General features: G+C 42.9%; 1 protein-coding gene across 5 annotated transcripts in view; it reads right to left on the bottom strand.

The window, feature by feature from the left end:
• Nucleotides 1-7334: 7334 nt before the first annotated feature.
• Nucleotides 7335-17225, bottom strand: part of OSBP2 (oxysterol binding protein 2) — a 183734-nt gene continuing 173843 nt past the window's right edge. For 3 of the 5 annotated variants that reach the window (XM_070516391.1, XM_070516392.1, XM_070516395.1), the window contains 2 exons: nucleotides 9081-9307; nucleotides 7335-8926 (listed from right to left, as the gene is read on the bottom strand). In XM_070516391.1, the coding sequence (XP_070372492.1) occupies nucleotides 8781-8926; nucleotides 9081-9307 (373 nt within the window). In that variant the 3' untranslated portion in view covers nucleotides 7335-8780. The remainder of the gene's footprint in view (nucleotides 8927-9080; nucleotides 9308-17225) is intronic. The other 2 variants (XM_070516393.1, XM_070516396.1) reach the window with 1 other exon arrangement.

Below are 17225 nucleotides of genomic sequence, written 5' to 3'. Positions count from 1 at the left end.
AAATTCAGTTCTTCCAATCTTTTGTTGTATTTTGGAGGGGAGAGAATCCCGGGTCAGCTCACCCTGCCATTTTGCTCCACCCCCTCCATATCTGTGGACATTCTTGTTCATGTCTCCTGTTGCCTGCACAGTCCTTGGAGTAGACTGGCTGAGTCAAAGGTCATGCCCATGTCAACTTTACTGGGTAATGCCAAATTGTTTTCAGAAGCAGTTGTATCAGTTTACATGCCTGTTGGCATGAAGTGCTTCATTTCTCTACCTCCTTGCCTATGCTTGATATTGCTAGACTTGAAATTTTTTGCCAGTCTGACGGGTAGTGTAGTGGAATCTCACTGTGGTTTGATTTGCATTTCCCTGATTTCTAATGCAGTCGAGCACCATTTCATGTCTGTGGGCCATTTGGATTTCTTCTTTGATAAAGTATTTCCTCAAGAATTTTGCCCATTTTTCTATTATTTTGTCTTCTTGTTACTGATTTGTATTTTTGTATATTCTAGATACAAATTCCTTGTAGTCATCTGTGTTGCAAATTTTTTCCACTCTCTGGCATACTTTTTTTGCTCTCTTTTTATAGAGTCTTTTGATGAGTAGAAGTTCTTAATTTTAGTGGAGACCAATTTATCAATCTTTTCTCTTTTATTGTTTGTACTTCTTGTAATTTGTTTAAGAAATCCTTTCCTACCCTGAGGTCATCAAGATATTTTCTATTATCTTCTACAGCCTTTATCGTTTTCTCTTTCACACGTAGATCTTTTAATCCACCTGGAATTGACTTGTGTCTGGTGTGAGGTAGACCTCCAATTCTGTCCTTCCTCCTGACTGTCCCCACACCTCTCACGGAAAAGTCTTACCTGTCCCCATTAATCTACAGTGCGACTTCTTTCATACATATGTTAATATAGGTATGAATCTGCTTCTGGATTTTTATTCAGTTACATTTGTCTGTTGTCTCTCTCCCTGTGCCAATACCACACTCATTTAATTATTGCAGTTTTACAATACGTTTTGATATCTCGTAGAGCCAGTCCTATCAATTTTTCTGCTTCAAGAGTGTCTTGACTATTCTTGGTCCTTTGCATGTCCATATAAATGTTAGAATCATTTTATCAAGCTCCATGAGAAAACCAGGAGGGGTTTCTTTGGAATTGATTGTATGTCATCAGTTTGAAAAAGCTGATATCTTTATAAGTCTTCCAAACCATGAAGATGATATCAGTCTCCATTAATTTAGATCTTTCTTTAGTCTCTCTCATAAAAGTATCATAATTTTTCCTTTAGAGGTCTTGTATGTCCTTTGTTAGATGTATCCTAGGTACTTGATGATTTTTGATGCTGTTGTAAATGATATTTTTGAAACTTCATTTTCTGAGTTTGTTGCTAGTGTATAAAAATGTAGTTGATTTTTATATATCAGTTATTCTAATTTATCTTTAGATTCTTTTGGATTTTCTAAGATATGTCATCTGTGAGCAATGATAATTTTGCCAATTCGCATACCTCAGATATTTTTCTTGTCTTATGGCATTGGCTGGGACTGCCAGTCCGATGTTGAATGTAAAAGGTGAAAACAGGTATATTTTTTGTTTTCTATCTCACAGGGAAAGGTTTTTAAAAAATCATTTTTTTAGACATCATTAAATCAGATTAAGGAAGTTCCTTTCTACTCCTGTTTTTAAGCCTTTTTTTTCCTTTTAAATATCATGGATGCATGTTGGATTTTATCTGAAGTGTTTTCTGCGTCCATTCAGATGGCTAGGTAGTGTTATCCTTTAATTTGTTAATGTGCTGAATCACATTGGTTAGTTTTCTTGTTTTTAGAGTAAACTAACCTTGAATTTCTGGAATGATTATAATTGTTTTTTCTTCTTCTTCTTCTCTCCAAAGCCCCCCAGTACATAGTTGTATATTCTAGTTGTAGGTCCTTCTGGCTCTGCTACATGGGACACCACCTCAGCATGGCCTGATGAATGGTGCTAGGTCCACGCCCAGGATTCAAACCAGTGAAACCCTGGACTGTTGAACACAGCACACGAACCCAACCACTCAGCCATGGGGCTGGCCCTCTATAATTTTTCTCTGTTGCTAGATTTGTTAATATTTGTTTTGAGTTGTACACTAGTTTGTAATTTTCCTCTCTCATACTGTCCTTTATACAAGCCTCAAGAACCAAGCTGGGGAGTATTTCCTCTACTCTTGGGGTAGTTTCTGTAAGGTTAGTTATCCCTTGGTCAGCTGTGTCTGGAGTTTTGTGTGTATAGAGATTTTTAACTAATTTTTAAAAAATGGTTATACTACTATTCAGGTTTTTCTAATTTTTGAGTCAGTTTTAAGTTATATTTTTCTAGAATTTTATCTCAGTTTTCAAAGTTATTGTCACAGAGTTGTTCATGATAGCCTGATTTTACAATATCTCTAGCATCTCTGCTTATGTCCTCTTTTCATCCTGAATATTATTTTTTAGGTTCATCCATTTCCTCCCTTCCTCCTTCCCTCTCTTTTTGTCTTAAAGTAAAGTTTGTCAATTTTAGTTTTTCTAAGAATCAACCTTGGCTTTCTTGGTCCTCTCTGTTATGTTTGTTTTCTCTTTCATTAATTTCTGATCTTTATTTCCTGTCTTTGAGTTTATCTGGATGTCTATGTTCTTACTCAAACTGGATGTTTAGCTCATTATTTGAGCTTTTAATGCTATAAATTTCCCTCTAAGTACTGCTTTACCTGTATCCTATAAGTTTTAATATATAGTGTTTTAGTTAACTGTATTTTCTGATGTCTGTTTTCTTCTTTGATCCATGAGTTATTTAAACATATATTTCTTAATGTTCCAACATGGGTTTTTTTTTCCTTCTATTTTTGTTATTGATTTTGAACTGTCTTCATTGTGGTCTGAGAATGTGGTCTGTATCCAGTCCTTTGGAATTTGCTGAGGCTTTATGACTGGTGCAAATATATGGTTAATATTCATAAATGTCCCATGTGCATTTCAGAAATATGTATTCTGCAGTTATGTGTAATGCCCTGTATGTTCCCATTACACCAAGTTTGTTAATTCTGTTGTTCGAAACCTTGTGAAATTTTTTTGTCTGAGCTCTCATTACTGGGAGACATGTTAAAATCTTCCATTATGATTGTGGATTTATCTATTTCTCTTTGTGATTGTGTCCATTTTACTTTATTTTGAGATGTTATTAGGTGCATAAGAGTTTTAGAACTTTATGAATTTTACCTTTTATCATTATAAAGTGACTTTTTATTTCTAGGAGTTGGCATCTAGTAATTTTTTTTTTGCCTAAAATCTATCTTATCTGTATTTTTATGTTTTAGGTTTATTCTTGTAAATAGCATATAGCTTGATTTTGTTTTTATTCTACATATTTTTTGTTCTTACCTGAAGCATTTAACTTAAATTTTGTATAATTATCAATGCCTTGATCATTGACTCATTTCTATCCTCTTTTTTTCTTTTCTTTCTTCTTCTTCTTCTTCTTTTTTTTTTTTTTGCTGAGCAAGATTCACCCTGAGCTAATATCTGTGCCAGTCTTCTTCTATTTTGTATGTGGGTTGTCTGCCACAGCATGGCTGACAAGTGGTGTAGGTCCATGCCCAGGATCCAAACCCATGAACCCATGCTGCTGAAGCAGAGCACGCAGAACTTAACCACTACACTGTGGGTTTGGCCCCTTATTTTGTAATTTTTATTCCACCTTATCTGTGTTCCTTTTTCCTCTCCTTTCCTGCCTTCTTTTAGATTGATTGAAATTTTCTCCCCCACATACAATGTTTTTCCTCTGTTTTGGAAATTGAGTATTCCTATTCCTTTAGTGATTACTCCATACATTTTACATAACAGTTAACTCACCGAAGTCTAACTCCACAAGATACTTAACATTGTTTTAATAAGTTTTTGTTAATAGTTTTATTTTCCTTTGGTTCCTGAAAGATATTTTTGCTGGGAATACTAACATTTTCTCCTCTACTTTGGAGCTATCACTCTCAGTCTAATCCATGCTCTTTGAAGGTAACCCCCCCGCCCCCGCCGGCTGCTTAAGATTTTGTTGCTTTAATGGTCTTGCAATTTCACTATATTGTTTTTATCTGTGTATGCCTTTTTATTTACCCTGATTAGGATTTGTTGGAATTGACTGTGTATTGGTGTTTCTTAAGAGTTCTCGGAAATTTTTCAGCCATTAACTCTTCAAAGATTGCCTCTGCTCCATTTGGATTAGACACATGTGGGACGTCCTCACTTTATCCTCTGTGTCTCTTAGCTTCTCTGTTATATTTTTCACCTCTTTGCGTTTCTGTGTTGCATTCTGGATACTTTCTTCAGATCTCACTTCCTTGTCACTAATACTCTCTTCAGGTGTGTAATCTGTTACAAAATTATTCTTTTTATTGATTTTTTTTTCAATTTCTGCAAGTTCTTTAGTATTTTTTTGAATACTCTTTACTCATTTTCAAGCCATCCTTCTGTTTCTAGAAATATATTAAACAGGCTTATTTTATATTCTCTGTGTGATAATTTCACTATATGGAGGAGTTTTATGTCTGGTTGTGCTGTTATTTCTCTTGGCCCTTGCTCATGGGCCATCTTGTGTGTTGTGTTTCCTTGTGCATTTAGAGATGTTATACTGTGAGCTGCTCATTTTCCTTGCAGCTTTGCATCTGGGGTCCCATACAGCCTGGAATGAGGGGGGTGGGGGCTCCAGAGAGGATTTGTTTGCTTCTCTGGTGTGATTGGGGACGTTGCCAGTTCGGGACCATGCTGTAGTCTCTGCTAGAGGTTTTATTGGACCATTCAGGTAGCATGTGTTTAAGCTGCAAAACCAAACCAAGTGAGGGTCTGCTCCCGATTACAGATCCTTCGGGGAATTTTTCCAGCTCTGCTTAGGACTAATCTTTAAGACAAGCAATTTTCCTTGTATTTTATCTTGGATTCATGATTATATTGAAGATACAGCCCTTTGGGGACCCAGCTTTATGGGGGACATCTCCTATGAGACACTCTACCTTGGGAGGGTCATTTGAGGCAGGGAAACTTACAGTTAGGTCACTGGGCAAGTGAATGGCTGTGAGGGAAAAGCAGACTTCAGAGCCTCTCTTACCTCTCCAGGTTTCCACACCCACTGACTCTGTGGCCTGAGTATTCCTTCTATTCCTCCAGCTCATGGATGCATTTAAGATGTTTTAAAATTTCATCCAGCATGTCTGCTTTCCCACAGAGGAGGATTATCTGGGCACCTGGTCTACCATGTTGCCAGGAAGAGAAGTCCTCCTTCAACTGGTTGATGCATCAATGATTTACCGTGAAAAGCTTCCTGACGTTGACCCATTCTTGCATTTCTCTGGTAAACCCAACTCTGGCATGGGTTTACCAACTCGGGGTATCACTCTTTTGTATGTGGCTGTATTCTGTTTGCTGTTGTCATATTTGGATTTATGAAAATTCTATTCTGGAGATTGAACTATGTATTTCTTATATTTTAGTGCTGTCTTTGTCAGGTTTGTTGTTGAAGTTATGCTGGCTAGCTTCCAAAGAAGAGTAAGTTAAATAGCATTGGGATCATCTCTGGTTCTGTTGTTCCTTGTTACAGGTTGAAATTTTTCTCTCTGGTGTCCTCTGCTCTCCATGCTGTGCCCCAGCCCTGGAGATGATGGAACCTCAGCCCTGCCCCCTCAACCCCACCCAGTCTGTTAGGAGCACCAACTTGGACTCTAGCGTTTGGGGGAAGCAGGAGTTTCCTGGGCCCCTCAGTTCAGCCCTTCCCAGTTCCATCCCTCAGGCCCCCTCACAACTTGATGCTGCAGCCACACTCCCAGCTGCCCCAGGGGTGTCCCCCTGAGCCTTTGTTCTGGCTAGGCTTCCTGGCCTGGAATCCATTCCTTGAGCACCTACTGTGTGCAGGCACAGGGGCTGCTACCATGTATTAGACAGACAAGGTTCCCTACTCTCACAAAGCTCACAGTCCACTGGGCGTGAGGGAGACAGAGAGTCAACAAATGGGTAAAATACATGGTACGACAGATGGTGCCAGAGTGTGGGGGAGAACCAGGAAGCCGTGTGCTGGTAGCATGTTTGGGTATCTGCGGTCAAGTCCACATTGTTCCCTGCCCCGTCTCGTTCTTCTTTTTAAGAATTGCCTTAGCTATTTTTTGTGCAATTACTCTCCCATTAAATTTCACAATCAACTTGTCAAGTTTTTGAAAAAGTATTGGTAGGATTTTGATTTGGATCATGTTGAGTTGTAGATTTGGGAAGAAACCACATAAGAGAGTTCGGCCCACCTGTGAAGATGGTGTTTTTCCTTTTAACTCAGGTCTTCTCTATCACTCAGTAAAGTTTGAACGTTTTATGATAAAGGTCTTACATCTTTTTGTCAGATGTATTCCGAGGCGCCTTCCAGCCTATGCTGCGGAACCTTTTTTTCTGTTACATTTGCTTTTCAGTGACGGCTGATGTACAGACCACTAAGTGTAGGCTGATCTTGTGTTGTGCTGGTCAGAATGGTCTTTCTAGAACACGTGTCGCATGTCACTCTCTGTTCAGAGCTCTGGCTGGCTCCATTCCAGGCTCCTCCATCTCTCATTTTGCCTCGGCAGACTGGCCTTCATCACCTCTGGGCTTTGCCCATCCAGCCCATCCTCTCCCCTGGCAGGCCTCTCCCCCATTCCCCCCCTGGGTCAGGTCCATCCTGGGGTTGCCTTGCCCCCCGCTATCTAGTGAGAGGTGCCCCTCCAGCTCTTCTGCCAGGACGCACCAGGGCCTGCCTCCCCACACATGGGAAAGCAAGGCCCTGGGAAGGAAGGAGTTGTGTTGGGGTGTCACATGGTGCTGGGGTGTCAGGGCAGATGGCTAGAGCCTGGCTCTGCTGCCCCTGTGGCACCCTGCCGGACCCGTCCTCTCACCTGGAAGTGCTGGCAGTGGGAAGAGGACCCAGTGGGCCGGAGCAGCTGCTCTTGGCCAGGGCCTGGGAGCTAGTAATTCTAGTTGCTTGGCAACAGAAGCAGGCCAGGTCACCACTGTCAAGCAGCCTTGGAACTCAGCAAGGTTGAGTGGTGGGTGTTCTCTTGTGGAGGGTGGTGGGTGCCTTGGCTCGGCCCCAGACAGCCCCAGGCAAAGCTGTGACCCCTCCCCTAGGTGCTGTCTTGGCCCTCTGCAGCCTTCTTGGCCCCACCCCCTCTCACCAGGTCTTCCACCCGCCACCCTCCATCCAGACCAACCTCCTTCTGCCTGCCTGGTGCTGAGCAGGATGAACCCCAGGCTCCTCCCCCATCTCACCTTGTGGGCTGTCACCTGTGCTCCTGCGTCGGCCCTGCTCCACCCAGCCACAGACTCAGGGACAGGGCCGAGGAAAACTCCAAATCCAAGGTTTTTATTACCGGTCAGCAGGTGCTCGCTCACAAACAGTGTTGAGAAGAGGTGCATTTCACTGCGCAGCCGCAGGCCCGCCCGGGGTTGGGGGCACCCCGCCCACCCTGACTCCTGAGTGGGCACCCTAAGGCATGTCATACATTGATGTTTTCACTTCTTTTGTTTTTTTATAAAAACAAATCCAGTCCTGGAGTAGAAAGAAAAAACCCTGTGATGAATTTTCAGGACCAAACTGAAGTGGGAAGTGTTGGAGTGAGGGTTCTGGGAGGCTGAGACGGTGGTCACAATGGCCCAGTCTCCCCACCACTGGCAGAAGCCATTGGAAGGGGGTTCAAGGAGAGGGGAGGACACAGCTGACAGGAGGACCAAACTCAGACAGGAGTGCCCTGTCTTCATCATTTTTTCACTTCCACATACCATAGAAATTTAAGCAAAATAGCTATTTTATATATATTTATATATCATATATATAAATCAGGTGGATAAAGAGTTCAGGGGGCACTGAGATGGGCATCCCAGTGGCGCCTGAGGGTGGGGCGGGCCGCTGGGTCTCTGGTGGCCCAGGCGCCAGCCCAGGCTGAGCTGAGGGTTTGTTCTTATTGCTGATGTAGGGCCTGGTTCTGGGCCGGGAGCACCTGCAGGCCCTGCCCCCAGCCCTTCCTGGCATCTTTGGGGCCAGGGAGGGCCCGCATGGCCCAGGCAAGCCAAGGGGCTGTTGCCCTCAGATCCACCTGGAGGCCCCTCAGCGCCCCCAGCCCCACGGAGGGAGGGGCTGCAGCCCAGAGACAGCTGACTTGTGCTCTCCTGGGAAGGGCTCTCCAGTTCCCTTCTCTCTGGGCCCCTGGGCTCTGGGGGGCGGCCTTGCTATGTTGCGCTACAAAATGCTCCCGACTCAAGGGGGCCTTCCTGATGTCTTAAAAAGAAGGGGCTCTTGCCAGGACATTTTTGTGGCAAGAAAGCACACTTAGAAAGTTGTCTGCTAAGTGCCGTACTAAAAATATTTACTAAACATCTTGGCTGAAAAGAAATGGAGATTGTTTTTCTAAAAAAGTCAAAAGTGGCTCCCTAGGAGGGGCCGGTTCCTCCCTGGGGGGGGCTGGTGACTGGGGCGGCCCAGGGCCGGGCCAGCCTGCCTGAGTTGGGGTGACTGGGAGCTGGGTCCCTATGGGGCCCAAATCCAGAAAGAAGGGGTGCCGGAGACCTGGGGCACCTGGGCTGGAGAGAACCCGGGGCACCAGTTCCTCCTTCAAGGTGGGCGCTCCAAAACAGTGTTATAAAAAAAAGAGGAAAAGAAAACGGTGTGGGGGGTGGGGGGGCGGTGAGTACTAAATTGAGCGTATTAAAGAAAAGGTGGCCCGGGCCGTGCGGGCGCCTGTATTTGGGGGGGGGGGATGTGTTGGGGGGGTAGTGCTCAGAAGATGTTGGGGCACATGTGCCAGTCCTGCCGCTCCTTGGCCTCCCAGTAGCCGCCCTTGTAGATGCAGGCCATCTCCCCGGTGTGCGGGTCCACTCTCTTCTCGAACCACAGCGGCATGTACACGTCCGTCTCCTTCTCTGCTGGGTGGGCACGGTGGGCGGGTGGGCGGCAGCCTCCTCCCCGGCCCCCGGAACTCACTGCCCCTCCTCAGGAGGCGCCCCCAGCACCCCGCCTCCTCTCCCGCTGGCCCCCCTCCGCGCCCCCGCCCTCCCCCTGGCCCCCGCCCGGCCTCACCGTCCTCGGAGCCGCAGCCCCGCGCGCAGGCCTCCAGCCGCCGGCGCCGCGACGCGCGCTGCTTCTCCTCCAGCCGCTGCTTCTCCGTGTTGGCCTCGTCCCAGTGCCCCTTCTCCATCAGCCGCTGGTCGGGCCGCAGGCGGCTGTCGGTGGGCGCCACGCCCTCCTCGTGCTCGTTGAGGGTCAGGGCCAGCTCCGAGAAGTAGTACATGTTCTCGGCGTTCTCCCTGCGGCGGCCGCGGCGTGAGCGGTCCCCGCCGTCCCGCGCTGCCCCCGCCCCGCCCGGCTCGCCCCCCGCGGTGACCCGCGCGCCCAGCGGCTCGAGCCCGCCTCGTTCTTTCCTCCCCGCGCCTTGCACGCTCGCTCCACTGACCTGTGTCTGTTTTGCTGCATTATACCCCTCTGGGAACTTGCCCATTTCGTCCAATTTCTCAGCGTAAAGTCGTTTCGTAATATCCTCATTATTACTGCTTTAATGTGTGACACAGCAACGTCCCCTTTCGCATGTGTGATGCTGGTTCTGTGGCTTCTCTCCATTCCGACAGTCACGTCGGAGGTTCGTCTGTTTTCTCCATTGGTTGAGGATGAAAATTTGTTGATCCTATTTTAGGCTTTTCTGCTTTATTTTGTTTTCATATTCTTCCTTCTACTTTATTGGAGTCTATTTTGCTGTTCTTTTTCTAACTTCTTGAGATGGATGCTTGGCTCGTGGGTTTTCAGCGCTTCCTCTTTCTAACGTGTGCATTTTAGCGCTGACAAACGTTCACTCCCAGTACCGCCCCCCACCCCCCATTCTGGTATGTATTTCTCTCCTGATCACGCAGTTATATTTTCTAATTTCCATTACATCGCCTTTGCTCTATGGACTAGTTGGAAGTATAGTTCTTAAGTTTATACACATATGGGGAGTTTTCTAGTCATCTGTCTTTCTAGTATAATTGCCTTGGAATCAGACAATATATTTGGTATAATTTCAGTTCTTTGAAATTTGCTTTGTGGCCCAGGATGCGGTCAGTGTCTGCAAACGACCCGTGTGTAACGAAGAGACTGTCTCCAGTTCTTAGTGCGTGTTCCGCACGGTCCAGTGGGTTCTACTGTTCAAACTTATCCTCTTGATGTTTTCCTTCCGCTATCCATCACTAAGAGAGGTACGGTAAAATTTCCCACTTAGGTTGGAAATGGATCCATTTCTCCTTATGTTTCTCCCAGCCTTTTGCTGTACGTATCTGGGGTTATGTTATTAGGTGCAGGGTGCATTCAGATGTAAGCTCGTCTGCTGAACTGAACCTTTATCATCACGTCCCTTTAACCCTTTAACCTCTAGTCAGACTTTTTGTGTTAAAGCCTCTCCTGCAGTATTAACATCACCACAGCAGCTTTTGTGGAGCATTTCTATGGATATATCTCCTTCCACCCTTTCACTCCAGTCTTTGTTGTCTTAGACAGCGCTCTTGTAAACCACTTACACGTAATATTGACAACTTGTCTGCAATCTGGCGCCTATAATGGGGGCACCCAATGCAATGACTGCTATGTTGGCTTGAAAGCTACTGTCTTGTGTTCTCTTTTTGGCCTGCTCCTTTTTTGGACCTGAGGTGCACAGTTTTGGATTCCTCATAATCCTTGGCACAGGACATCCTCTCTTGATAGGTCCTTGCATGGTCTGCTTTTATTAATGCACACTTGCCACCCGGAACAGAAGGTAGAATCTCGACAAACCTATGTCCAACCGAATGGAAGACTCACCAATCCAGCCCCTCCTCAAGTAGCCATTGGCAAGGCTCTGGGTTCATCAGCCCCTTGCTTTCCTTTTAACATAATTTTATTGCATCTTTAGTAATCTTCAGTGTGTGTGTGTGTATTCAATACACATATTTTACATACTTTTTTTTTGAGGAAAATTAGCCCCGAGCTAACATCTGCCACTCCTCCTCTTTTTTGCTGAGGAACACTGGCCCTGAGCTAACATCTGTGCCCATCTTCCTCTACTTTATATGTGGGATGCCTGCCATGGCTTGATAAGTGGTATGTAGGTCTGTACCTGGGATCCAAACCAGTGAACCCCAGGCCATCGAAGTGGAATGTGCGAACTTAACTGCTGCACTACCGGGCTGGTCCCTACATACTTGTTTTTAACTATATATAAAGAATATCATGATGTATGAAACCTTCTGGGACTTGGTTTTTTCTTTTTCTTTTGCTGAGGAAGATTAGCCCTGAGCTAACATCTGTGCCAATCTTCCTCTATATTTGGGTCACTGCCACAGCATGACTGACAAGTGGTATAGGTCCACACCCAGGATCTGAACCCATGAACCCAGGCTGCTGAAGCCGAGTGCACTGAACTCAACTACTAGACCACAGGGCTGGCCCCGGGACTCACTTTTTTTAAATTTAATATTATATTGCTAAGATTTATCTATATTGCTGTATGTTGCTGTGGTTCCTTTGTCCCAACTATTGAATAACATTGCCTCCTGTGAAAATACCACCATTATTCATCCAATAAATTTGGGTTGTTTCCTAGTTTTTGCTTTGGAGTAAACTTAGGCATGTTTCCTGTTATACATTTGCAGGAATTTCTCTTGAGCATAGACCTAGAAGTGGAACCGCTGGGCCACGGAGCCTGTGATGTTCTTCTTTAGGTGGTGGGGCCAAACTGCTTTCCAACATGGTAGCACTAGTTCACACTCCCACACGCGATGTGTAAGAGATGCTGTGGACCCACATCTTCTTCAACACTTGGTATCATCAGACTTTTTCAGTTTTTCAAATCAAATGAAGGTAAAATGGTATCTCATTGTGGTTTTGATTTGCATTTCTGATTATCAATGATGTTGATCATTTTCATATGATGACTGGCCATATATGCTTCTTCTGTGAAATTCTTGTTCAAGACTCTTGTACTTTTTCCACTGGATAGTTTGTTTTATTGACTGATTAGAAGTTTTGTATGCATTCTTTTTTTAATTGTGGTAAAATACTCTATGTATTCTTTCTTTTTTTCTTCTTCTTCTCCCAACCCCCCCCCCCCCCCAGTACATAGTTGTATATTCTAGTTGTGAGCGCCTCTGGTTGTGCTGTATGAGACGCCGCCCCAGTATGGCCTGATGAGCGGTGCCATGTCTGTGCCCAGGATCTGAACTGGTGAAACCCTGGGCCGCCGAAGCAGAGCCCGTGAACTTAACCACTTGGCCATGGGGTTTCTTTGTCAGGTATAAGTATTCTGATTACCTTCTCCAAGTTTACATATTGTCTTCTCACTTTAGTTTTTTTTTGTTTGTTTTTTTTTGAGGAAGATTAGCCCTGAGCTAACTGCTGCCAATCCTCCTCTTTTTGCTGAGGAAGACTGGCCCTGAGCTAACATCCATGCCCATCTTCCTCTACTTTATATGTGGCATGCCTACCACAGCATGGCTTGCCAAGGGGAGCCACATCCGCACCCGGGATCTGACCAGTGAACCACGGGCCGCTGAAGCAGAATGTGTGAACTTAACCACTGCGCCACTGGGCCGGCCCCTGCTCACTTTTAATGAGTAAAATTTCTTTCAATGAACAAAAGTATTTTAATATAGTTGAACACATCAGTGCTTTTTTGTGTCTTGTTTAAGATATATTTCCTTAAGGTCTGAAAGATATTCATCTATATTTTCTATGTAGAGTTTAACTTATTGTTTAAGAGCAAGTCAAACTTAATACTTATTATAAGACCTTTATGTGGAGTCAGTCTTTTTCCACATGGATAACTGTTTTCCCCAGATCCTTTTAGTGAACAGTCGCATATTTCCACATGATCTGATATACCACCGTTGTCATATATTGAAGATACATACACCCAAGGGCCTATTGTGGGCTTACTCTTCTTTGCCACGATAGCTTCAAAATAACTCCTGATATCTAGTAGGGGAAGTCCTCTTTTCTCTGTTCTTCAGAAATGTCTTGGCCCTTTATTCTCTAATATAAATTTAACAATCTTAGTATCAAGTTCCATGAAAATCACGGTTGGGTTTTGCTTGATGGACTGACTCTGTAGATCACGACATCTTTATAATACTAAGTCTTTCTATCCAGGAACATTGTATCTTTCTCCATGTATTTAGCTCTTCTTTGATATCTCAGTAAAGTTTTCTAATTTTCTCTATAGAGGTCTTGAAATATAAGATTTATCACAAGCTCCTTGATGTTCTCTGATACAATAATTGATATCTTCTCTTAAGTTATATTTTCTAGCTGTTTGCTTTTAGTGTGTAGAAATACAACTGACTTTTTGCATATTAATCTTATACTGAGGCACCTAAAATGCTTTTTCTGAATCTATTGAGAAGAGATTTGTTAATGTGATCAATTAATTTATGGATTTTCTAATATAAAGTTATTCTTGCATATCCAGGATAAACTCAACATGATTGAAGAATGATACTTTTTTATGCACTGTTGGGTTGGATTTTGTGGTATCTTGTGGAATTTTGCTTCTGTATTCATGAATGGAATAGGGTAGAACTTTTATTTTCCGACTATTGTTTTAGCCTAGTTAGGTATCAGGATTATCCTGGCCTTGAAGTACTAAGAGAGGAGAGTATTTCTTCTTCTTCTGTGGTCTGGGAGATTTTATATAAAATTAGGATAATATATTTCTTGAACATTTGGAGAATTCACTTATAAAATTATCTGGGCTTTATGTTTTCCTTGTGGAAATTTTTAAACTACTGCTTCAGTTTATTTAATTATTATAGGACTATTCATGCTTTTTATCTCTTCTAGACTCAGTTCTTATAAGTTATATTTTTCTAAGAATTTGTCCTTCCTATCTGAATTTTAATATCTCTTTATACTTTATATGTCATATGAAATTCTTTTCATTAATATTTATTTCTATATTCTCTCTTGATCAGTCTTGCCAATAGTTTCCTGTCAGATTTTTTTCCTCAAAAAATCAACTTTCAGCTTCTTAACCTTCTTTATTTTACTTTTTTCTATTTTATTAATCTCTGGTCTTATTTTTAAAGTATATTTTCTTCTTTCTTTGGGTTTATATGTTAAACTTGCTCTAATTTCTTAGAAGGGAAACTCAGAAAAGAAAAAGCCTCAAAATTAATGAGCTTATCTACCTATTTAAGGCAATACATTTCCTTTGAAGCATTGCCTTTGTTACATCCAGTCAGTTTTTTTTTTCCTTCTCCCCAAAGGCCCCCAGTGCATAGTTGTATATTCTAGTTGTAGGTCCTTCTGGTGGAGCTATGTGACGATGCCTCAGCATGGCCTGATGAGTGGTGCCAGGTCTGCGCCCAGAATCTCAACTGGCGAAACCCTGGGGCGCCAAAGCGGAGTGTGCAAACCCAACCACTGGGCCACAGGGCTGGCCCCTGTCCAGTCAGTTTTGATACCTTTCCATTATCATTCAGTTCTAGGTATTTTTACTTTTCTATTCTAATTTATTATTTTACCCATGAGTTATTTAGCAACTTAAAATTTTTTCCAAATATCTGGGGACTTTTTGTCATCTTGTTCATAACTTCTAACTGTCTTATCCTAGACTGTGGTCTGTATGCTACCCTCTGTAAATCTGCTGAGGCTTTCTTTAGGGTTGAGTACACAACTGATTTTACATGCATTCCATGTATCCTTGAGTAAAAGTATGTTCTCTGATTGTTGCCACCATAAGTATGGGTGTAGCCTGCATGGTTTTCGTCTCCTTCATATCCTTGCTGTGCCCCCCGTCCCCCTCTTTGACCTATCATTAAGTGAGAGGGGGGTACTGAAATCTCTCAGTTTCCCACTATGCTGATAGATTTGTCAATCTCTCTCTTTACTATCAATATGTGCTTTGTATATTTTGAGGCTGTTTCATTATGTGCATAATGTTTGAAACTATTATAGCTTCTGGAAGAAGAGAACTATCTCTAATAAAAACGTCTGTTTTACCTGATACTAATATAGCCATTACAGCTTGTTTGGTTGGTATTTTCATGATGTGTCTTTTTTTTTTTTTTTTTAAAGATTTTATTTTTTTCCTTTTTCTCCCCAAAGCCCCCCAGTACATAGTTGGATATTCTTCGTTGTGGGTCCTTGTAGTTGTGGTATGTGGGACACTGTCTCAGCGTGGTCCGATGAGCAGTGCCATGTCCGCACCCAGGATTCGAACCAACAAAACACTGGGCCGCCTGCAGCGGAGCATGCGAACTTAACCACTCGGCCACGGGGCCAGCCCCCTCATGATATGTCTTTTACTTCCAACCTTGGCACATCTTTGTTTTGGATCTCTCTTAGAAGGTGCATGTATCTGGATTTTAACAAATCCAGTCAGTCAGTATTTTGCTTTTTAGCTGGTGAGTTTCATGTATTTATATTTATTATGTGGACCTATATCTGCTGTGTTAATTTATTGTTTTAATTTGTTCTACTTTTTCTACTTAATCTTTTCCTATTATTTTTAAAATCCTATATCTGTCTCTTCCCTCTAATAAGAACTAGCATTCCTTCACATCCCTCGGTGTCCTTCTCTGCTTCCCTAAAACCCATCATGTTAACATTATCTGCACTTTTAATTCTGGGTTATTATGGGAATATTTTCTCTTTTCCTTTGGTCTTAGTAATTGTTAAAAAAAAAACAATACCAACTTTTACTTCATGTATCTATTGCAGCACCTTCCGGATTTTTTTCTCCCCCTTTTAAAGTACTACTATGTCCAATACCATTTTCATTGTGGGTTTTGTGTGCCAAACCTCCTGAGGCTGTATGCACGAGGACTTTTTTTTATCATGCCCTCATATTTGAATGATAGCTTGGCTGGATATAAAATATTACCTCTAATTTCATTTTCATCGTTACTTTGAAAATATTACTTCAGTGTTGTCTGTTGAAATATCTGACATCAATCTGATTCTTCATCCTTGACTGAAATCTTCTTTCACTCCTCTCTGACAACCATTAGAATTTTCTCTTTGGTATTCTTAATTTCCACTATAGCGTGATCTGGGCGAACGTTTTTCTTTATCTCTTGCCTTTGGCACTCTGCAGGCCCTTTCAATCTGAGGTTTTTCATCTTTTTATTTTTATTCTGGGAAATTTATCTCCATTATTTCTTTGACTATTTCTCTCTCCTCTCCATTTTTCTTTCTTTCCTTTCCTTTTGGGATTCCAATTAAACATTATTTTAGTGGTTACTCTAGGAACACAATACACATACATGATACAGTCCAAAGTTAATGTGCATCTTGACCCTCCTCTTGGGTAGCATGAGGGCCTTCGAGACGTTTCCATCAATTTATCCCTCTGACTTACATGATCGTGCAGCTGTATTTTACCTTTATGTTTAGATTTTAAAGCCCCCAAGCAAAAATTATTCTTGTTTATTCAATGCTCATTTAGGTTCACAGAAGTTTTTGTTCTTCATTCATTCGTACATGTCAGATCTTCCATCTGGGATCAGTTTCCTTCTACTGGAAGTATATCCTTCAGTGCAGGTCTGCTTGTGGCAAAATGTGTTTATTTGTCTGAAAATGTCTGTGTCAACTTCACTCTGTAAAGACGTTCCCCCTGGGTGGATAATTCTAGGCCGGCAGTCAGTCTTCCCACACGTGGGAGAGCTCGTGTGACTGTCTTCAAGCTCCCGTTATTGCTGAGGAGGAGGCAGCTGGCAGTCTGCTGTTCCGGGGAAAGCCATGTCTTTGTAAAATCTGGCTGCTTAATATTTTCTCTTTGATTTCGTTTCAACAGTTTCACTGTATAGATTTAGGTGTGGGAAATCCTCTGCTGTATTCTCTTCAGATATGGTCTCTTTCCTTCTGGACTCTGACTAGAAGCAGGCTAGAGCCCGCTTCAAACTTGACGTGAGCACGGATACCCGGGGACCTCGCCGAGATCCTGCACTATCACTGGCCGCCGGCTGCCGGCGACGCTGCTCCGGGACTCACCCTGGGTCACTAGGTGGGAAGCCTTCTCCCACCAGCTTCTCGTCTTTTCCAGGTTTTGTCTCTTTATCTGTAGTTTTTGATTACTTCTTCTGATCTATATTCAGTTGATGGATTATCTCTATGAAAGCTTCCCAGGGAGTTCTCAATTTCAGTTATTTGATTTTCCCTTTGTAGAATTTTCTATTTCGCTCTCTTTGAAATCTGCTGTGCTACTTTTTATACTTTTTTGTT

The sequence above is a fragment of the Equus asinus genome, chromosome 8 (genome assembly GCF_041296235.1).
Source record: "Equus asinus isolate D_3611 breed Donkey chromosome 8, EquAss-T2T_v2, whole genome shotgun sequence".
Taxonomy (NCBI): domain Eukaryota; kingdom Metazoa; phylum Chordata; class Mammalia; order Perissodactyla; family Equidae; genus Equus; species Equus asinus.
The sequence above is the reverse complement of the archived record's forward strand: the minus strand, read 5'-3'. Positions and strand labels throughout refer to the sequence as shown.